Genomic DNA, 22,691 nt, shown 5'->3' with positions numbered 1-22,691 from the left:
AGGCCACTCTCTCCAGTCTCTCCCAGGGACCAAGCCCTCCCCCCACCCCAGGATCAGATTAGCACAGTCAGAATGCAAGGAGACAGCTCTCCATTCAGTCACTGAAGTGGTGAAATCTACTCCATTATCCCGCCTGCTGCCCCCTCCTTCCCCGATCACTCAGCTGCTACAATGTGGTGCAGTCTCCTGGTGAATGCCCACCCCACCCTGGCCCTCCAGACTCTCCTTCCCCCATGACCTTTCTGCTCAGACAATGTGGGCCCATCTGCACCCTTTCATTTCTCTCCTTCAGCTGCCTAGGGATTTAGGCTAGGGACTTAGGGGGCCAGGCTGGAGACTGGGGGGCCCAGAGTGGGGGTGTGACAACTGGCTAAGATTGTGAGGGGTGTGGGAGTGCATAGCTGGGGTGTATGGCCAGGATGCAGAGGGCAGAGGTGAGCAGGAGGGGAAAGAGACCAGGGTGCTGAGGGCTGTAGTGGGCTCTGGAGGGCCCAGTGCTGAGGGTGATGGGAGCAGGAGGAGGGATTGGACGAGGTAACCCAGGGAGCTAAGCCATCCGTGCAGGGGGAGGGAGAATGCAGTGGGCAGGCGGACCTCCCTGGTACTGCCAAGAGGGAACTAACCCCCTCCTTGGCCTTGTGGAGACCGGACCCCCACGGAGAACAAACAGGATTCAAAGTCCCCCAAAAGCTGGGTGATGAGACTGGCCCTCCCAGGGGGTGGGACGGGGTGGGAGAGGCAGGGGCTTTGGATGAGGCTCACCCAGGCGGCTCCAGGACACAATGGGGCGCGGGTTGCCCGTGGCGACACACTCCAGCACCGCAGTCTGGTGCACTGTCAGGGTGAGGTTCTCAGGCCCCACGAGGATCGTAGGCTCCTTGTAGACCCCGGAGCCCGAGCCTGGGAGGAAGATGCCACGTTTCTTCACGTTAGCTGGGACCCTTCCTACCTCCTCACCCCACCCACAGCCCAGGACCTGGGGATAGAAAAATTCCAGCCCAGAAGTCAGTCCTGTAGGCAGGGAGGCAATGCCAGGGGCCCCAGGATGTTGCTCACACCCATCTCTCTGCTCCTGGCCCTGCAGGCCTCCAGCAATGGGAGCGCTCCCCGGAAAGCAGAGCTGGGCTTCCCCAGGTAGAGCTGCGCCAGGGAGCGGGCCTTAGATTGCTTCCAAACTCTCACCGCGAGGAGCACGGAATGTGGGGCTTAGAAGGTACGCTGTAGGCGCTTGTCTGATAAGTCTCTGGGGGCCAGCTGAAGGGGGACTGATTTGAGAGTGAGGAGGTTGGTTGAGAGAACTAGACAGGGCAAAGGACCCTCACCCGACACAGTGAGCCTGGCCCCGTGGCTGACACGGACACTGGCAATGTTCGAGGCCACGCAATGGAAGACACCACTGTCCTCAGCCCGAAGTCCCGTAATCTGCAGGACGCCCTTGGGCAGCAATGTGTACCTGTTGGGGAAGGGGACACAGCTGACCACCAGCACAGCCACTGGCACCGCCGGCCACAGGGACCCTGAGCCTCAAAGACACAGCCCAGCGCCCAGGTACTGCCCCAAGGTCACTGTCATCATCACAGACACTCAAAGGCCGATGCACCTGCAATTCCAGCCTTGACAACAATCGCACAGAGTCCTTCTCATGGATGCATCCGCCAGCATGCAGTCTGGGCCCGCAAGCCACGGGGATACTCAGTCTCAGCACAGTTGCTGAAACCCACCCCTGGAGCAGGTGGGCAGGCCCGGGCCCACCTGTCTGCCCTCCCTCCAGCATTCCCCACATGTGGCTCACCTCTCGTTGTCGGTATCAATGGGAACTCTGTTCTTCTCCCACATGATCAGGGGTTTGGGAAGCCCGTGGATTTGGCACTGGAAGCGGGCCACGCCGCCCTCCTCGCCTGCGATGGCCTGCGGGTGCACGTGGAAGTCCGACATGGCTGGTGAGAGAAAGGGAGCCGTGTGTGGGAGAGGCACATTGCTGAGGAGCAGAGGGAAGGTGGGGAGCGGTCACAGGCCAGTGTCCTGGAACCCTGGAGCTCACCCCACCCAGGGGCAGGGGTGTTCCTGGAAGTGGCAGACACAGGGCATCAGCAGCTTGGGGTCACATCAGCACTTACCCTGTCTCCCACTGTGGGAAACACCTTCCCTAAGGGGGCATTCAGGCCGGGCTGGCACACTTAGAGAAGGTCTGGACAAATTCGTGGATGACAAACCCCTAACCAGGAAAGCTTGGGCTGCTGCCCCTCACAGCCCTGCTCCTGCCCTGCTGCCTCCATTCCCCTTGCTTTCTGATTTAGTTTTATCACCCTCCCCCCTTAGCAAGGTCTAAATGTCGGCTGCGTGTTTTACAGAATGGGAAACGAAGGCCCAGAGAGGCGAAGCAGGCAGTTCAGTGTTGCCCAGCGAGGCCACCTGTCATTAAACCCTGGTTACAGACACCAGCGGTATTCTTTGCCCTTCCTTATCCCCCCACCCCTGTTCTTCTGTAGCTTCTAGATGTACCCCGAGGGGGTGGTATATCCATCCAAGGTGACAAGCCTCTCAGAAGACTGTCAGACCTACCAATCTACATTTCAATGCGTCATAAATATTCAGGGACCTCTTCCCCACCTTTTGAGAATCTGAACTGAGTGCTTGAACCCTGGTCTGCAGTGGCTGGTACAGCGGGGGCTGTGGCATACCCCCACCCCGCTTTCGGCTGGTTAAGTGTTCCCACCCACCCTCATTCCTATCCATCCCCAAACTTCACCCTATAAAGCCCAGAAAAGGAGCCCCTCCCCCTCGGGTTCCCAGCTTCAGCACCAGGGCTGTGATTTCATTAAAATCCACTTTGCTTCAAGTGCGGGAAGGCAGCTCACCATCTGTCCAGGCAGGCATCACCTCCCCTCGGGCACTCCATCAACTGGGACAGTCATCCCCTCCCAGAAGGACCCCTCCCCCCACAGCAGCAGGGGTGTTGGAGCTGGTCCTGGCTCCCTGGTGTGGGTGGGCACACCCTGTCCCAGGCCCCCTCAACCACAGGCCTGTTCTGGACTCCAAGGCAGCCCAGAAAGGCGTAGCCTTTGTGCCCTTCTTCCCAGAGCCTCTGGGGGCTGATTCTTTTGTGGCGTGTTCTCCATCTCATTTGCATGTGGTTCATTAAATATAAACATGCATACAAATCCCCTGCCCTGCCTCCTCCTTTTTCAGGGCCTCCAGAGAACACGGCTGATGGGTGTGAGTGCCTCCTCCCCACACATGTGCAGATTTGTGTTTGCCAGGAGGATGTGGCTACCACGTCGTGTATGTGGTCTGAGTGTCCACAGCTGGATATGAATGGCGGCTTGTAGCCCTTGGCTCCTGCAGCCAGTGTGTGATTCTGGCAACCAATCACATGTGTCCCCTTGAAGTTAAAGCCCATACAAACAGCACCTTGGGGCCCTCAGAGCAGGCAGCGGGGGCAAGTGCCCCAGCTGGTGTCCCCATCAGGCTTTCGAGAGAATTCCCTAGGGAGCACCCAGAGGTCAGCCTGCCCTGTCTCAGGCCAAAGGCTGTGCTTGGCCAAGGACCTGCAGGTCAACCCAGGGGCTGGAGGGGTGGGGGGTGGGGGAGCAAGTCACTGCTGGGGCCCCTCTGCTGCCTCCAGGCTTCTCTGCCTCTCAACCTCCATCCAAGAGGGCATGGCTAGAAATGGGCCTGGGGAGTGGAGAGGGCACCCAGGCTCCTGGGTCTGGGGTCTCTGCCCTCTGAGCCCTGCTCATTCAGGAGCTGGGGAGCTGCCTGCCCCCTCCTCACTCCAGCTGGAGAGGAGCTCACAGACCCCCAGGGTCCAGGGGCGGAGACTAATGGCTCTGCTGACTACAGATGCCTCCTCATTAAGGAACTGAATCCTTTTGTGTTTCTAGCCCCGATTCTGAGCTCCCTGGAGGTGCCTAGAGCTAGGAACTGGCCTGAGGGTGATACAAGGGATAGGGCTGCTTCTTTATCAGGGTGCTGGGGATGGAGAAAGTAGCCTCTACCTTCTAGCCCCTCCTTCTCCCCCAAACTGAACAATGACAGTAGCATGGGTTGAATGTGATGCTGGAGAGGAACGCGGGAGCAGGACACAGGGCAGTTGGTAGGGACGGAGCCTGTGCTCCTCTTCACACAGGTACAGCAGGACTCCCAAGGGTCCCCTTGGGTGCAGCTGCGCCCTCTTCCCACTCAGAGTCCCACCTTTCCCTTCCATCAGACCGCAGCACCTTGCTGTGCCTCTCTATCCACTTTACTCAATTGCAGTTCTGCCAAACATTCCATTTGAAGGGTAGCGTTCCTCGAAAAATGCTTCGGCTCAGTGGATAGAGCATCGGCCTGCGGACTGAAGGGTCCTGGGTTCAATTCCGGGCAGAGGGCACGTACCTCGGTTGCAGGGTCAACCTGGCCCTGGTCGGGGCATGTGTGGGAGGCAACCAATTGATGTCTCTCTCTCACATCGATGTTTCTCTCTGTCTCTCCTCTCCCTTCTACTCTCTCTGAAAAATCCATGGAAAAGTATCTTCAGGTGAGGATTAACAACAGTCAAGTCAACCCCTTCATTTTACGAAGGGGAAACTGAGGCCCAGACCCAGTTGGTGGCCCTACCAAACCAGAATCAGAAGTGCCAGGCCCTGCGCCTTTAGTTCTCCAGCTAGTTTTTTACTCTCCAAGAGCAGGTAACTCCAGAGTGGACTGCAGATTGGACCAACCTCTTCTCACTGGTTGGGAGCTGGCACCATGTTGCAAGGTGCAGGGAGGATTAAGAGCCCCAGAGATGGTCCCTCAGTCCCATCCCTTGGAGCCCAGCTGGCACACAGATGTAGTTCAGGGGAGGTGGGTGCACTAGAAGGCGTGGGCCTCTCTATCCCCTTCCTCATCCCCTGCCCAATCCTTTGATCAGCCCTGCATATCCCTCGCGTGTCCAGGGGATCGCAGTAAGCACATGGGCAGGCCGTCTCGGAGTGCCAGTCCTCTCCTCTGCAAATGAAGAGGTGAACAGGTACGCTGTAGGGCCCTTCCAGCTCTGCCTCCTGCCGCCTTCATACACAGGCCTCCTAGCCCTGTTCGGCGTGGCTCAGTTGGTTGGGCATCATCCTATGCACTGAAAGGTTGCTGCTTCAATTCCCCATCAGGGCACATGTCAGGGTTTCGGACTAGATCCCTGGTAGGGGGCATGTAGGAGGCAGCTGACTGATGTTGCACTCTCACGTTAATGTGTCTCTTTCTCCTTCTTCCTTCCTGTCTCTCTAAACATCAATATAAAAAATACCTTAACATAAATAAATAAACAAACAGTCCTTGGTCCATACTCCTGGAATCTTCTACTCACTCCTAATTCAGAGGTAGCAGCATTTTTATCTTTAGGAAGTAAGGGGAGAAAGTTTCTTGGGGCCATTTAGGCCTTCCCCAGTCTCTCGGAGTGGGATATGTTTGGTCTACAAATCCCACCCCACCCCCACCCCCGGCTTGTAACGGGGATGGGGGGTGGGGGGAAGCTGTGCCTTGTGTCTCTCAGGGAGAGAAGGTCCTTGGGTAAGCATGAGTATGTGAGGCTAAGGGTCAGGCCTCTGAGCACCCTGAGCGCTGAACGAGTCTCCCTGGAGGCCACTGTGCGGTGGATAATGGTACACACAGGTTACCGACACTATTTGTGGCCGGCGTTGGTGGTATTGTTTGTGGCCAGTGGACATGAAGGTGGTACTGTGGCTTGTGGCTGTTGATGTGGTCTACTCCTGCTGACATCTCAGTCAGGGAGGCACAGTCTTCGGTCCCTCACTCAAGCTGGGTGATGAGAGGAAGCAGTGCGCAGTGGCTGGGAGGCCCTTCCAGTGTGAGGGCCAGAAAGAGCGATGGGGTAAACAAAGGCCTGCCTGGGAGCAGTTGTGGAGAAAGGAAGAAGAAACACCTTTGCCCCATGCAACCTGGGAAGGAATCTCCTAGCCCCTCTCTACCCTGACCTTGGGTACAGCCAGGCCACTGGGAAAGCAAGGGCAGAGAGTGAGCCCAGCAACCCACCGAGCTGGAAGAGAGCAGAAACAGGCAGGAAACGACTCCTGGACACCTCTATAAATCACCCCAAGGGGAGGGGTCTCCTGAGAGCCAGATCTAGAGCAGCTCAGGGAGGGGAGGGGAGGCTTTCCTCCTGGTCCAGGACCTCTGGAGAGGTCAGGCCTGGATCTGATTAGACAGGCTCCAGGGGGGTGCTAGGGGGCAGCGAAGGGTCGAGGCAGAGTGCTGGGAAGGAAGCTGGCAGCTCCCCCAAGTCCAACTTCCCACCCTTTGGCTACAGCCAGGCTCTTATCCGGTGTGTGATGACAAAAAGATCAATGGGCATGCTGGGATGGAGAGTTCAAAACAGCTTTTGCAAAAACCGATGCCACTGAGGGTCTGAGGCACAGACTGCCTCCACTCATACGGCCATTCAAGAGGAGCAACCCGAACTACAGACTCTTCCAAAGGCCATGAAGGCCAATCCCCTCCTTGTATTTATCCCTGCCAAGAACCAGGGATACGTAGCCTCCTGGATGCCCAGCCCCTTCTCAGGCAGCTTGGGTGACTGCAACATTTCTCCTTATACTAGGAACATGCCCGAATCCCAGATGTTTCTTCCCACTGCCCCCAACTTTCCCCTTAGAATCACTTTTCTAATATAGTAGCCAGCTATTAAGCACTTGAAATGTGGGCAGCCCAAACTGAGATGGCTGTGAGTGTAAAATACACACTGGATTTCAAAGACTTAGTATAAAATAAAATGACTCTAAGCATTAGGGAAAAGCAAATCAAAAGCATAATGAGATGCCACTTCACTCTCATTAGGATGGCTACTATCAAAAACCACCCCCCCCCAAAAAAAACAAACAAAAACAAAATAGGATGGCTACTATCAAAAACCACCCCCCCCCAAAAAAAAACCAAACAAACAAAAACAAAACACAACAACAGAAGGTAAGTGTTGGCAAGCATGTGGAAAAACTGGAACCCTTGTGTACTGTTGGTGGAAATGTAAAATGGTATAGCCACTATGGAAACAGTATGGTGGTTCCTAAAAAAAAATAATTTCCATAGAATTACCACATGACCCTGCTACGAACATATTCTGCAATTCCACTTCTGCTATGAATATGTTCGTAGCAGAATTATTCATGATAGCTAATGCATGGAAGCAACCCAAGTGGTCATCAATGAATGAATGGATGGATAAACAAAATGTGGTATATGCATACAATGGAATATTGTTCAGCCTTAAGAAGGAAGGAAATTCTGACAATTGAATTTGCTTACAACATGAATGATCTTTGAAGACATTTTGCTAAGTGAAATAAGCCAGTCCCCAAAAGACAAATACTGAATAATTCCACTTATATGAGGTACCTAGAGTAGTCAAATTTATAGAGACAGAAAGTAGAATGATGGTTGCCAGGGCTGGGAAGAGGAAAAAGGGGAGTTATTGTTTATTGTTCTAGAGTGGATGGCGGTGATGGTTCTCACAATAATATGAATGTATTTAATGCCACTGAACTGTATACTTAAAACTGGTTAAGATACTAAATTTGACATTTTGTGTATTTTATTAGAATAAAAAATTGGGAAAAATAAAAAATTTAATTGATAATAATCAACAACTTAAAATATTGATTAGAAGCTGAAATAAAATTTTATTTTAAAAAATATGTTTTTATTGATTTCTTTTAGAGAGAGAAGGGAGAGGGATAGAGAGATAGAAACATCGATGAGAGAGAAACATCAAAGATTGGCTGTCTCCTGCATGCCCCCTACTAGGGATTAAGCCTGTCACCCGGGCATGTGCTCTGATCGGGAATCGAACTAGTGACTTCTTGGCTCATGGGTTGATGCTCAACCATTAAGCCACACCGGCCAGGCCAAAGTTGAGATAATATTTAAAATTTTAAAGACAGTCCAAAAGTGGCCATGGTCAGTGTGGCTCTGCTGATTGAGCATCTTCCCATGCACCAAGAGGTTCAGGTTCGATTCCTGGTCAAGGCACACACACAATAAAAGAGAAAAAGACAGTCCAAAAGTATAAAAATACTATTAATAGTTAAAAGTAATGATTATATATGGAATGATAATATTTTGAATATATTAAGTAAAATAAAATTTACTATTAAAATTAACTTGCCCCTAGCCGGTTTGCTCAGGGATTAGAGCATCGGCCTGTGGACTGAAGGGTCATGGGTTCCATTCTGGTCAAAGGCACGTACCTCGGGGCATGTGCGGGAGGCAACCAATCGATGTGTCTCTCTCACATGTCTCTCTTTCTCTCCCCGCCCCCTTCCACTCTCTCTAAAAATCAATGGAAAAAGTATCCTTGGGTGAGGATAAACAACAACAAAAATATTTAACTTCATCATGTTTTGTTTTGTTTTGAATATATTTTTATTCACTTCAGAGAGGAAGGGAGAGGGAGAGAGAGAGAGAGAAACATCAATGATGAGAGAGAATCATTGATCGGCTGCCTCCTGTTCGCCCCCTTCTGGGGATCAAGCTCGCAACCCGGGCATGTGCCCTGACTGGAATTGAACCAGGGACCCTTCAATCTGCAGGCTGATGCTCTATCCACTGAGCCAAACTGCCAGGTCCATCGTGTGTTTTTTTTAAAACCTTTGTAAATGTGACTACTAGAAAAGTTTAACTTACCTATGGTGGCTCATATTATATTTCCACTAAACAGGACTGTTCTAGAAGACACAAACAATTTTGTTCTCTGAGAAACAGCTTCTGAGGTAAAACACCCTTAAATCCTTCAGCCACTTGTGTTGTGAAATGATGTTCAGGTGCTTCAGCCAAGAGAACTACTAGCCACTAGCCAAGCTCTGCGTGGGCAAGGCCCCCTTTCAATGAATGTGGCATCTAGAGGTGGCCAGAGCCCTTGGGGATGTGCTCACACGACCTTATATCACCGAAGGACTTTGAGCAGATTTCAGCCATCAGCAATGGAGAACATCCCTATGCTGACCAAATACGGGAGCCACTAGCCACATGTAACCATTTAAGTTAAAATTAAAAAAAAAAAATTAAATTCGGTTTCTCTGACTCACTAGCCACCTTTCAAGCAATAGCTACATTATGGAACAGCACCAAGAGCATCTTTCCATCATCACAGAAAAGTTGATTGGACAGCGCCAGTCCAGACCCCAGCCCAGGCCTCAGACCCCCGGCTGCCTTCTCTCTTGCTCTCCTACCAGAGAGCCCCCCCTTTCCTCTCCGTCATCATCCTAGCCTGGCCCTGCCCTACAGCTCCCTCCACACAGACTCAGAGACCCCGACAAGGCCCACATCTGATCAGCATCCCAGGGCTGTCACACCGCGTGGCACAAGCATTCACAGGGCAAGATTTTGGCTCCTAGTGGGGAAATACTCTCTAAGAGCTTTTTGAAGTAGTGTTACAGTGCAGAGGTCAATGGTACAGGCTCTGGAATTAGACAGTACTGGGTTCAAAACCCAACAGTGCCACGATCAGCTGTGTGATCTTGGGCAAGTTAACCTCTCAGAACCTCTATTTTCTCACTTATAAGTAGGGATGATAACAGTTTATGTTGCCAGAGCTGCAGCACTGGGGAGAGGCAATGAGATATATTTGTAAAGTGCTTAGCATAGTCCTTGGAAAATAGTAAATACTTGCTAGCTATTATTGAGGGAAAACAGTAGGATCTTGAGTTAAATGGGAACCAAGGGGTTATGAGAGGGTACAACTTGGGGTTGGGGGTAAGGGCATAGCAGCCATCTTCCCTCGGAAAGGCTAAGTAAGGCTCACAGAGTTAGTGCGGCTACTCCAGCCCCCTGGAGTTGTGAGTAAAGTCAGAATTTGCAAGATTTGACTGGTGAAGGGGTCAGTGGGAGGCAGAGGGGGGCAGCTGGGTATAAAGCAGAGCTTGGCTTCTTCTATCTCACTTCTGCCTGGGGGCTTCACAGAGGCCCCAATAGACCGAGCTGTCAGTTGGAAGAGGCCATTGGGTAATTGAGGCCTTGATTTCTCTAGTAAAATGTTTATGAAGCCCATAAACTCATGCCTTTATTGGCCAGGCTCATTCCGGGGGATGGATGTGGCTCTCCGAGGTGTAGTTAAAGCACCTGCTGAACTCAGGCACCCGATGACTACTCTGGCCTCCACCCAGACCCACCAGGCAGAGCCACTGGCAGGGTGAAGCTGGGCAGAGTGGCCCTTAGAGGGCAGGGAGGCCAGCCAAGGCCCACCTCACATGCTCTTTAAACTCCTCAAAGCATTTATAAATGCCCTATTTCTAAATGTGTATGGGAAGGAGGGAGACGAGGGCAGAGAAACCTGAGTCCTGGGGAGGCTGGCAACTTGCCCACAGTCCCTCATGGGGTATTGGTCTTGTTCTTAGGGTTCTCTAGCCCAGGATCACTCTCCCTAACACTCTGTCTCTGTCTCTCCATCACCTGAGTCCTCACCTTGCCCTGACTTTGGTTCTGTAAGGGAAGAATGCCCACCCTAATTGGCTGTAGTCATGTGGGAGAGGGAAAGTATGAACTTAGAAGACCTGTATTTCTTCCCTAGGCTTCCAAAGGGGAGTATGAGAGTTGAATTAAGGTTCTGAATCCAGGCTTCCAAAGGGGAGTCTAAGAGTTGAATTAAGGTTCTGAATCCAGAGTATGTTTTGAGGAGGAAGGGGTGTGTGTAGGAAAGGGGTGTTGTGTGTATGTGGGTGAACGGTGTCTGGCACTTACAAACAGCCCCAGAGGACTTTGATGGCTCAGAGGCCCTGCTCAGCTTCAGCAGGGGGTGATTGATTCATCTGGGCCTTTGCCTGGTGACCTTGCTCTGAGAAGCCTCTGGATCCCTTTGTCTGTATCCTCAGCCTCCTCAAGCCCCTCACCCCCTGCCTTGGGCCCCTGAACCCCAGCCCCTCCCTGCCAACTTCCCACTCTACCACCAGCTCACCAGTCCCCCCGGCCCCAATTCTAACACAAAAGGCAACTTTGTCTTTCAAGTCAGCAGCCATAAATCCATGTCTCTCCCCTCCCTCCCAGCAGCCACCTCTGACAAATGGGGGCCTGAATGGGGGAGAGGTGGGAGGCAGTGGGGAGCTAGCCTCAGCTTGGGAAAGTCCCTGTATCCAGCTGTTGGCCCACTGTAGAACTGGTGAGCACCGGACCTTTATGGCCTGATCTTTGATTCCAGTGGACTGTAAGGCCCAATGCATGGCTGCAGGGGCAGCAATTTGGGGCTCTCCGCAGCCCCTGGGTTAGGCTTTTACAACCAAGGAAAATAAAACCTCTCAAAGCCCTACTTTTAATTAGCCCACAATTCGGAGGCTCCCCTTCTTCCTCCAGATCAAGCCATGAGCTCCTCCCTCTGCACCCTCCAGCCTTCAGTGGAGTGTGTGAAGTGTGCCTGCAGGAGTATGTGCTGTGGGACATAGGCTTGGGAACTTATCTGGAGCCACAGACTGGATGTGCCAGTGGGTGGGTGTGCCCCACTGCTTTCCGTGCTGGCCTCTTACACACTCTGGGAGGGAGAAAGGGAGAGAAGCACACCGACCCCATGTGACTGCTCTACCTACCCCACTGATAGGTTTGCAAAAGCAGTCCCAGTTTCAAATATTTGTTTTTATCCCATGTACTACTAGACAATGAGTCAGAGGATGTGTCCTGGTTTTTGGTTTGGGAAATATAGTCATCTGTCCTATTTACATAGCACACTCACTGGGATGACTCCAAGCATTCATTCAACAGATACTTACTGACTGCTGATGTGTGGGAAAGGATGTCCTGGCGCCCCAGGAGCAAAGTCCCGCCATCCCACAAGCCTTGTCCTTAGATGTTCCCACCCAAGCTCCTAAGAAATGTCAGAAGGGTGAAAGCAGCAAGGTCAGCGTCTTAGAGCCCGTCACAGTAATATGGCCCCAAAACCTGCAGAAACCATTGATGGTTAAAGATGAGATATTACTAAGTATAATTCTGAGAAATAGGGGTTACTAGCCCTTTGGAGGCTCAGAGAGGTTAAGTAACTTGCCCAAGGACAAACAGCTAGCTAATGGTGTTTAGGAGTTAGAGTGCTCTAACACCAAATCCAGCATTTTTCCCCCTGCACCACAGCTGCCCTGGGGACTGGGAGAGACACATTCAAATACTGTTCAAACATCCCAGATGATACCTAAGGACATTCACACTGAAAAAACACAGAGGCTGCCGAAACCGGTTTGGCTCAGTGGATAGAGCGTCGGCCTGGGGACTTAAGGGTCCCGGGTTCGATTCCGGTCAAGGGCATGTACCTTGGTTGCGGGCACATCCCCAGTGGGAGGTGTGCAGGAGGCGGCTGATCGATGTTTCTCTCTCATCGATGTTTCTAGCTCTCTATCCCTCTTCCTTCCTCTCTGTGAAATATCAATAAAATATATTTAAAAAAATAAAATAAAATAAAAATTAAAAAAAGAGAATCCGTTTAAAAAAAAAAATGAAAAAAGAAAAAACACAGAGGCACACAACATCCCAGACCCTTATAAGCACCATGCCTACTCATATTTGGGCACCCATAACACTTAACCAAGCAGGTTTCACTTTAATTGAACTCCCCCAGAGTTTGGGGTAGGTTTCATAGAGTGTAACTAGTGCAGATAAGCACCATGAGAAGGTGGTGTTATCAACTCACTAACTGAGCCACACATGTTTCCTAAGTCCCATTAACACAGGTGGATAAACATCCAAGACAATTATACCAGGGTAGCTCATCCCTGAGCACTTCCAACGTGGCAATCCAGGAAGTCCGAGCTGCAGGACTACTCCTGTCACCTGCTGGGGCCTTGTAAAATAGAGGAGCAACTTATTTTCCTGGTTTTGGCGGGAGAGTAAAGAATTGTGAAGTGCCAGCGGCTTCTGTGGGGTGAGATGGGGAGGAGGCAGGGGAAATGTTAAAGGGAGGGGTAACCAGGGAGACTAATTTAGTCCTTTTAATAAGTGGATGTGATTTATTTTTACTTTTAAATTGAGGTATAACTGGCATACATTATGTTAGTTTCAGGTGTACAACATAATGATTCAATATTTGTATATATTGTGAAATAATAACCTAATGTCTAAACATCCGTCGCCATATAAATAGTTACTGAATTGGTTTTTTTTCTTATAATGAGAATTTTTAAGATCTATTCTCTTAGCAACTTTCAAAAGTGCATTACAGGTTGCAGGCTCAATCCCCAGTAGGGGGCGTGCAGGAGGCAGCTGATTCTCTCTCATCATTGATGTTTCTAGCTCTTTCTCCTTTCCTCTCCGAAATCAATAAAAATACATGTTGTTGTTTTTTTAAATGCATTACAGCTCTCGCTGGGTGGCTGAGTTGATTGCATTGTTATCAGGACACATACCTAGGTTTCGGGTTTGATCCCCAATCAGGGTATGTACAGAGGCAACCAATTGATGTTTCTCACATCAATGTTTTATTTTCTCTTTCTCCCTTCCTCTCTCTCTCTCTCAAAAAAAATTAATTAATAAAAACATAGCCTTGGGTGAGGATTTTTTAAAAATGCATTACAGTATTTTTTTCAAAAATTTTATACATATTTTTATTGATTTCAGAGAGGAAAGGAGAGGGAGAGGGAGATAGAAACATAAATGATGAGAGAGAATCACTGATCAGCTGCCCTCTGCACGCCCTACACTGGGGATTGAGCCCACAATCCAGGCATGTGCCCCTGACCAGAACTGAACCCGGGACCCTTCAGTCCACAGGCCGATGCTTTATCCACTGAGCCAAACAGGCTAGGGTGCATTACAGTATTATTAACTATAGTTGCCTTACTGTACATTACATCCCCAGGACTCTATGAGCTTTTTGTTTTTTGATTCCACATATAAGTGAACATAATTTGTCTTTGTCTTATTTAAGTAGCATAATACTCTCAAGGTCATTCATGTTGTTGCAAATCTGGATGTGCGATTTTGATAAAGTCAAAGCCCCTCTCTAGGCCTCTGTTTCGTCCTCTGTAAAATGGGGGTGTTTAGTTGGACAAGTTATAAAGTCTCATCCAGTTGCATCCTTTGAGACACATCTGCTTCCAAGCGCCAGCCAAGGGTACAGGGTCGGGGCTGGGAGTTGACTTAGGAATCACTCTCTGCCTTAGACTTGAAAATGTCCAGGCCCCGCAAAGCCCCTCTCCACAGCCTGCATGTCTCCGCCCATGTCAGGGTCACCAATCTTCCTTATGTAAACCTGCCCAGGCCCACAACATCCTTAACTTCCGTCATTCTGGTTGGGACACCGGATCTCCCTCACCTCCCGGAAGGGCGTCTGGTTAGGGGGCCCAGGCTGGAGCTATTAAGTAAATTGCTTTCACATGACCAGGAGGTCTATTCAACAAAAACAGATACTTCCCCCAAATTTCCAGAGCCATATATTAGGATTTGTAGGGACTAATATAGTAGGAGTTAGTTAGTGGAGACACAACCTGGAATCATGCCTGGCTGTCACAGACTCTTATATGACCTTTCAATTCTAAACTTGGTTTTCTCAGCTGTAAAATGGGAGTGGGGCAGAATAGACAAAATAATCTTTGAGTTCCATACCAATATTAAGATTCTGGCCCTGGCCGGATGGCTCAAATGGTTAGAGCACCCTCCCGATAGGCCAAGGTTGCACGTTCGATCCCTGGTCAGGCCATGTACAAGAATCAACCAATGAATGCATAAATAAGTGGAACAACAAATTAATGCTTCCCTCTCTCTAAAATCAATCAATAAATTTTAAAAAAAGATTCTAAGATAACACTGGGTAAAATCGTCCCTCTCCATCCATGAAAGGACCCTTTCTTGTTCTCAAACCTTGATCTGATGCTGTACTTATATCTCATGACTCTACTGAATCTCTGGTGGCTCGATACCAAACCACAATAGATTAAGGCCTGAAGGTCTTCTACCCCAACAACACTCCAGAATAAGCCTATCTGTTTTGGGGAAGATGGAGGCTTACATTCCATTCGAGGATCATGGAGTCTCAAGGAGTCACTGCCCCATCCTCTCCTCTCCCACAGCAGCTAACTTGGTCACCAAATCCCAGTCTACCCTCCCTTTTCCATACCATTGCCTTGGCTTAGGCTCATATTACTCTGTTTCTGTAATAGCTTCCGCCTTCCAGCCTTCCCACTTCTACCGGTAGTCCTCTTTCCAACCTTCTTCCTCCATCCTGAATCCATAATTATCTTCCTGAACATCCAATATGATCATTAAACATCTCTGGTGGTTCTTCATTCCTTGAATCAAGGTACATTCCTTTGAATGGCATTCAAGGTCTTTGTTATTAAGTTCTGTTCCATCTTTCCAGCCTCAAATGCCAGCTAATTTTGTCTTTTAAAAAATATATGTGTTTTGAATGATTCTTAGAGAGAGAGGAAAGGCGAGGGAGAGAGAAACATCGCCAGCACGTACCCCAACCAGGGATGAACTCAGAACTTGGGCATGTGCCCTGACCAGGAATGGAACCAGCAACCCTTTGGTGCATGGGAGGACACTCAACCGACTAAGCCATAATGGCCAGGGCCAGCTAGTTGTCTTCATGTCATTTATACTCTGACCTTGTGAGACAAGTTTGCCTTCCTTGGACATATAATAGATGTTCATGCTTATATTTCTTCTGCTGTCCCCTCTGCCTGGAGCTCTTTTGCTTCTTTCTCTATGAGCACCTTCTTCCTCCACATCCTCCAAAGGCGGCAGAACTAATTCCTGCCTCAAATATGTTGTCATGTGCTTCTTCCCTAGCCCCTTATCAGACTGTATTAGAGTCAGTTGTTCATACATCAATCCTCCTACTAGTCTATGAGTCCCTTAGGGGCAGAGGAGTCAAATTTATCTTTCTACCCTCCAGTACCTAGAACAAATAAATAATAAGGTAAATAATAAGTCCTCATAAACCGTTTCCTGAGTGCTGACCTTAATGGGTCACATGGTTGGGGAGTGGGGGGGCATTCTCCATCATCTTTGCTTCCACTCTACCCTGCCACAATTCAATGTCTGCCCTTGGGTAAGTTTCTTATCTACCTGGGTCTGAACTTCTTCAATAATGAGTTGGACTAGGCTCCCCCATCAGCAAACGTGGCTGTGCATCATCAGAATAACCTCGGGGGCTGGGTAGCAGTGCAGATTTCTGGTCTCCACTGCCAGAGGGTCAGATCCCTCGATCTGGTGCGGTGCTCAGGAATCTATATTTCTATTAAAGCTCAGGAAGGTGTTTCATATGTACAGCCAGGATTGGGAACCCCTGGTTTGGCAGGTTCTTAAGATCCCTCATCTTCCCTGGGGCCCCAGCATCAGACAAGGGCGTGTTCTTGGCCCAGCCCCTGGAGCCTTGCGGGAGGACCCTGGTCCAGGCAGTCTGACTCCAGTGCCAGGAGGCGTAGAGTGGGCAGCGGGGCGGGTGGAGGAGCATGTGGGAGCCCAGCCCCCGCGGGGCCCCAGTTCAGGCATTCGGATGGCGGGCGGGGTCAGGGCCCCGAGCCCGGAGGCCCTGAGAGCGGCTCGCTCGGCGGCAGGAGTAAGTGGGACCATCTGCTGCACTCCTCCGAGGTCAGCGCTTTGTGTCACGCTCCCACCCCCCCTGGCTCCTCCCCCTCCTTGCCCTTTGACTCCCGGGACTCAAAAGAAAAAAGCACTTGAGGTCCTGATGAAAGTGGGAGTGGGATAGGGGGCGACGGCGGCCGCGGGAGCTGGGGCCGAGCAGTCCCGGGGAGAGCGGAGAGCGCGGCCGGGCCGGGGAGAACCGGCGGGTCCCATCCGTAGCGGCCCAGGATCAAGCCGGCGGGGCGGCTCCCGGGGGAGGCGGCGCCGGTTCCCACACCCGCCGGGCCCCTTTGAAGTGGCCGCAGCTGCACACCCCGGCCCGCGGCTAATCCCCGCCGAGGCGGGCGTCCTGCCCCCCCGCATAGCAATAGTGTCCGCGCTGAATGGCGCTGGCTAATTACCTCGCTCGCACCGCCGCGGGTGAATAAGAGAATCCGGCATTGTGCGCGGCGAATGGAGAAAATAAGACAGCCATTGTCCTCACACGCCAAACGAGGGTTTGATGTCGCTGGGGCGAGCGAGGCACCATTTCCCGCCACCCCCTCCCCCCAGCGGTGCAAATTCCCCAGCTGGGCTCGGCTGTGGCCCCGGGGAAACTGAGGAAGCAGTTCCCGTGGAAGACGGGCAGGCGGACACACAACTGCCGGGAGCTCCTCTCGCACCGCCACCACTGGGCTCCTCAACAAACGTTCTCCGCCAGCAGATTTTTAGGGGCACCTACTGTGGTCGCCGAGTTCTGTCCTTGACTCAGAAAAACAGACGCAGGCATGGCCCTGCATTCAACAGACTAATTAGATTTCGTCCTGAACACATGAAACAGTGGAGTTGGGAATTTATAAACCTCAGTGCCCAACTGTGTGCCACCAACTGACAGGGCTGGAGAAGTTCAGAGAATGGCCGGGAGAGCTCTGAGTGGAGAAGGCAGGAGAGAAACACTCCGGAAAAGCAGGGGAAGGAAGGTGGGGAATTGTGGGGAGCTTGGACTGAGCAAAGGACTGGAGTACTCAGGAAGGAGAGAGCAATGGCTGGAAGGGGGATCCAAGTTATAGAGGGACTGCAAAGCCAAGTTGGAATGTGGATGTGAGGCCACTGTTTGATCTAAGGAAGGGCCCCATGAGAGTGGTGGGCTGATAGGTAAGATTGGAGTTCCAACCACATGTCCAAGGAAACTGATTCATCATCAGAAAGGGGACTAGTCTGAGGCATTTCACTCTTTTTCACGTATAAGGATATGAAGTAACTCAGCCTAGAAACCAGACCTAAAGAAAACCACAATACAGATGGACAAGCAGATTCTTCGTGCTATCTCAGGTTGCCTCCTCTTCACTATCACCACCAAACAAGGTTGGCTTTCCTTTGGGGAGGGGAACGAGAAGGAGATGACATCCTTCAAGATAGGAAGTGTCTTATTTTGCTATTCCTCAGAGTACTTAGTTCAGAGGAAGGTAGGTACAAGATAGATGCTCTTGGAAATTTGTGGATTTGAGAACGGACCTGCTTTAATATCCCTTAATTCCACATATCCTTTTCCTGGAAGCACATACTTTCTAATAACTTCTGATGGCCCTTAGACTATTTCTGCCTAAAGGAAGAATGTACTGTGGTTCAATGTTCTGTTGGGCTCATCAAATGATACAAAGGTCTGGTATGTTGCTCAGATCAACAGTAGGCCGTTGGGCTGAAACAGTAACTCATAGTTACACCACACATTTGATGCAAATCACAGAGCTCTTTCTAAGGCTACAATCTTATTTTTTAAAATATGTTTTTATTGATTTCAGAGAGGAAGGGAGAGGGAGAGAGAGATAGAAACATCAATGATGAGAAAGAATCATGGATCAGCTGCCTCCTGTACACCCCACACTGGGGATTGAGACCGAAACCCAGGCATGTGCCCTGACCGGGAATCCAATGATGACCTCCTGGTTCATAGGTTGGAGTTCAACCACTGAGCCACACCAGCTGGGCGAGAAGCATGATTTTAAAGAAGAGAAAAATTTAAGTATAGCTCATTGTTTTTCTGACCCATTCCTTAATCAACTCTGGCCATAACTTCAGATGTGATCCATAATGTTTTTCTTTATAATTCTCCTAAATCTGCATCTTAGAGTCATAGTTTTTCTGCCTAGGGCTCTAGAACCTTAAGCTCACTTGGCATCACAGCACCTGCTACTGCTACAGCACTCCTCCGCTTAGGCCAATCAGCTAGTTCTGCTTAGCTAGTTGGTTTGCAGAGCTCCAAAGCAATCAGATAAAGCAGAGCTGCTGTGGATGGGGTAGATATGGGAGGCCTGGAGCTCCAACAATCTAGCCTTCCTTCCACCACCCCCATCTCCAGACCCTAAGCCCCCTCCAAAGGCCCAAGGACTATAAAGAATGATGCCTAAAGTCCCCTGTTCTAGAGGGGGAAAAAAAAAAGATTTATCCAAAGATCCTACAACTAGATAGCAGATCTAAGGTCATTTTAATGCTATAAGGACCACTAGCTTCATTTCACAAGACTAAAATGATGATTCAAACAGGAACTACAAATATAATTGTTACTATACATTACTATAGGTGTGTCTTTATGGTTTGCCTGGATTTCAGCAAGAATGTCTGAATGTCTAATCCCCAGATAAAGTATACTTTGGAAGATGATCCACTATTCAAAAGGCAAGAGTTGTCTCCAGGCCCAAATTAGGGACTCAATACTTTCAACTGAAAAAGTGCTTTGAAAGGAAGCCTATTTCCCCTCACATCTCTTCTTTCTCCATACTCCAGACCAGTGGTCGGCAAACTCATTAGTCAACAGAGCAGCAAACCACGGCTCGCGAGCCGCATGTGGCTCGCGAGCCGCAGTTTGCCGACCACTGCCCCAGACCATAAGTAACTTTAAAAATAATGCTCTGTGGGTGAGTATTCTGATAGGAAGATAATGAGTATAATAATGAGAATCTGTTTTTTTCTCCCCTTATCCATTTCCACTGCAATCTGCATTCACAGAATGCTTCGTTATCACAGTTATGACTTTTCAAGATAACAGGAAGGTAGGCATGTACATGCAGGCCTAGTCTTTCCGAAGAGGATGTACGAGAAGCTGGAGGGCAGCGGAATGCTTCTCAGCATGGAACCTGGCCTGTTAGATCTTTTGGGGATGAGGCCAGTGGTCTGGCATCCTGGGACATTCTCCATCTTGCCCGGGAAGGTATGCCACTCTGAGGTGACTGAGTACTAGTAGCCACCTGTCCTGGGGGTAGCAAGACTGAATTCTGAACTCACCAGGCCAAGTCCTTCCCACTCAGCCCTAAGTTGTGGGACCTTCAGCTCAGTCTAATCCCTCCCCTCCCCCAGGTGGCCGGTGGTGGGACCTTGGGAGAAGGCCATTTCAAGGGAACAGAATAGGGAGATAGGGGTGCCTTTTAAGACCAGAAGAGGGTGGGGTAGGAGACTTAGGGCACAGTTAGATGCAACATGCCACTCTCAGCTCCTGACATAGGGTCTGAGGAGCTTTAGGGAATGGTTTAGGTTAAACCATCCCAGTAGTCCCTTGGGGAGTAACATCTGACTCAGCTTTATCAGCCCTCCCTCACCCCGCCCCCTACCCTAGGCTGTTTAGCTTCAAAGCGAGATGGACCCAAAGCAGGCAGGAAGTGTCCCTACCCTTCCATTTAACACACCCACGGCTCCTCATTCTCTCACCCTCTCCCAGTACGGAACTGAAGATGGATTTTGGGACACTGAGGACATGGAGAAACCAGCCCCTCCCTTCAAGGAGCTTGCAAACCAGTGAGAGGGACAAGCTATATACTCTCTGTCTCAGAATAGACTGAGTCTTCTGATCCCCTGTACACCCTGAAAGCAAAGCTGGGCACACCACCCAATGCATCTTTCTTGAATTGCCATAATAAAAGCTATGTCACTTTATTTCAGGAAAGCCTTGATCCTATCAATATCACCATTAACAGCTTGCTTGTAATTATTTTGATTTTGTCACAGTTTGATGAGAAAATGACTTGATTTGAGAAGGAAAATCAGAAACACAGGAGGGCAGAAATATCAAAGAGGCTCAATCTTGAGACTTTCTATGTAATATTATTGGTAATCTGACATAATAGAAGGAAGAATATTCTAATCCAGTCTGCAAGTGGGCTAAATTAGACAGGGCTTCTCTAAAGTACTAAAGGTTTGGAATACAATTTAAAAATACCTCCAAAAGTTGGGGTGAATGAAGGGTATTGTTACAGAGAGAGGGAAGAGGGTGACATTCCATATAAGCCAGGATGTAAGAGGCAAAACAAAAATAACCCATACGGGGATGAAGATAGCAGAAAAAGACCCAAGAATTGTTTACCACAAGCCAAATACTGGGTTTCAATTCTCTGAGGTCCTGGCTCTGAAGTTAGAGCCCACATCTCACTTGGCCAATCAGCATGCTGGGAAGAGCATCCGGACCTTTCTGTCCCAGCTCTTCCCAACATGCTGATTGTACACCCGGGACCTGGGCAAGGCCCTCTCTCTGGGCCTCAGCTTCCACAGCAGGGATATGAGAAACATGGGCAGGAGGCTGGGGGAGAGGAGAGAGTAGGCTCACCAAAACCTAAAAAGCTTTACCCCCACCTCAGTCCTGTCTGCCCCTGGGTGAGAGCACTCCCAAGCACTGTTGGAGAGAAGCACTATTCTATAATGGCTCCGGGACCCTCTCTGCGTCTGGGCCAGCTCTGTTGGAAGGTCTGCCCACAAACTTTTGTCTAGCTGTAGCCCCTTGTCAGGAATCCGTGGCCTACACCCCAAGCCAATAATGAGAAAGGGGGCTGGTGTCTCGACTCCCCTGCTTCATTTCACCCGCTGGGACCAGTTCCAGGCTCCCGGTTGGTGGGGGCGAGTTCCCGAGTTACCAAGTGAAAAAGTCTCTTCCACCCTGGCCAGCGCAGGTCAGGGAAGTAGTGACCTCGAGATACCAAAACGAGGGCTCCCGGAAGCAAGGGTACACCGCATTCACAGATAAGATACACTCACACACACGTCCACACGCGCACTCGTACTTGCCCCACAGACACCGGAGCGCAGGGTTACTTGACAGCCCCGCGACTGCGCGGCGCAGGGTTAATTGAATGCACATTGCTTCTGTTGGGCGGGAAGCGGCCGCTTTGTGCTGGGGGCCGGGGTCGTTTTCAGGGCCCGGTTCCTCCCTGGACACTCTCTCTCTGCTGCGCTCGGGCCCCCGGGCGGAAAGCGAGACCCTGCGCAGGGACGGGCTTCGCAGGCGACCCAGCTCCCGGAGCGCACGCAGGACCTGAGAGCACAACGCAAAACTCCGCGGGGATCCGCCGGTCGCTTTGAACGCGTGCTCAGGCGGGAGCGAGGAGGGCAGCCACCAAGTCGGGGCAGCGAACGAGGGTGAGAATGACGAGAGCGTTTTCTGCAAAACTTTGATCCTGACATTTAAAAAAGGAGGAGGCCCAGCTCAGCGCGCCAGGAGAGCTCGAGATGAGAGGGATGGAGGGAGATGGAGGAGAGAGCTGGAGCGAGCCTGGAGAGAGGCAGAGAGGGGAGAGGCTGGGAGGAGGAACCGCGCTCAAAAGGAAAACCAGTCAGTTCTCAGAATTTTAGAAGTGGGAGGGGACTTGAGGAATCTTTTAACCTGGTCCTCTCCACACCACCTCCACCTATGAGGGAACTAGTCACTAAAGGATGAGTTGAATATTTACATGTTAAAAGCATCTTCTTGCTGAAGTGGGAGCCAGGGAGGGCAGAGAGGTAAGCATGATGGTGTCTAAGTCAAGTCCAAGCTCCTCTCATGACCCTCAATCAATAATGGTGAGACTAGAGGAGGTGTCCCCTCCCAGCCTGGCACCTCTAGGACTGGGCCCTCTCCAAGCTTCTCTGCCCTGCTGAAACATAAACTAAGGGTGCCTCCATTGGTGTATGGGTAGCAGGACCCTACTCATCCTCTTCCCTTCAAAAGATAGGCAGGATAGTACTCTCACCCATTTCCCACAAAGACAAACTGAGGCCTAGCCCTTTAAAGGAAGAAGGAAGCTTGAACCCTGAACCAGCCCTCAGTGCAAGTCTACGTGCATCTCAGCCAGCTTCCAGTTCCTCGAGGGTGTCTGTAGTCCCCCATGGTCCCGGCAAGAACACTGGGGTTTCATTACAGGTAGGGTTTGGGGATAAATTCTAGGTTG

General features: G+C 50.5%; 1 protein-coding gene across 3 annotated transcripts in view; it reads right to left on the bottom strand.

Moving 5' to 3' along the window:
• Positions 1 to 22,691, bottom strand: part of IGDCC3 (immunoglobulin superfamily DCC subclass member 3) — a 41,531-nt gene that overhangs the window by 5,810 nt on the left and 13,030 nt on the right. For all 3 annotated transcript variants that reach the window (XM_080662875.1, XM_080662874.1, XM_080662876.1), the window contains exons 3-5: positions 1,793 to 1,937; positions 1,323 to 1,453; positions 763 to 900 (exon numbers count right to left, since the gene is read on the bottom strand). In XM_080662875.1, coding sequence (XP_080519001.1) covers positions 763 to 900; positions 1,323 to 1,453; positions 1,793 to 1,937 — 414 coding nt within the window. The remainder of the gene's footprint in view (positions 1 to 762; positions 901 to 1,322; positions 1,454 to 1,792; positions 1,938 to 22,691) is intronic.

Source organism: Plecotus auritus (genome assembly GCF_963455305.1).
Source record: "Plecotus auritus genome assembly, chromosome: 1".
NCBI classification, from domain to species: Eukaryota; Metazoa; Chordata; class Mammalia; order Chiroptera; family Vespertilionidae; genus Plecotus; species Plecotus auritus.
The sequence above is the reverse complement of the archived record's forward strand: the minus strand, read 5'-3'. Positions and strand labels throughout refer to the sequence as shown.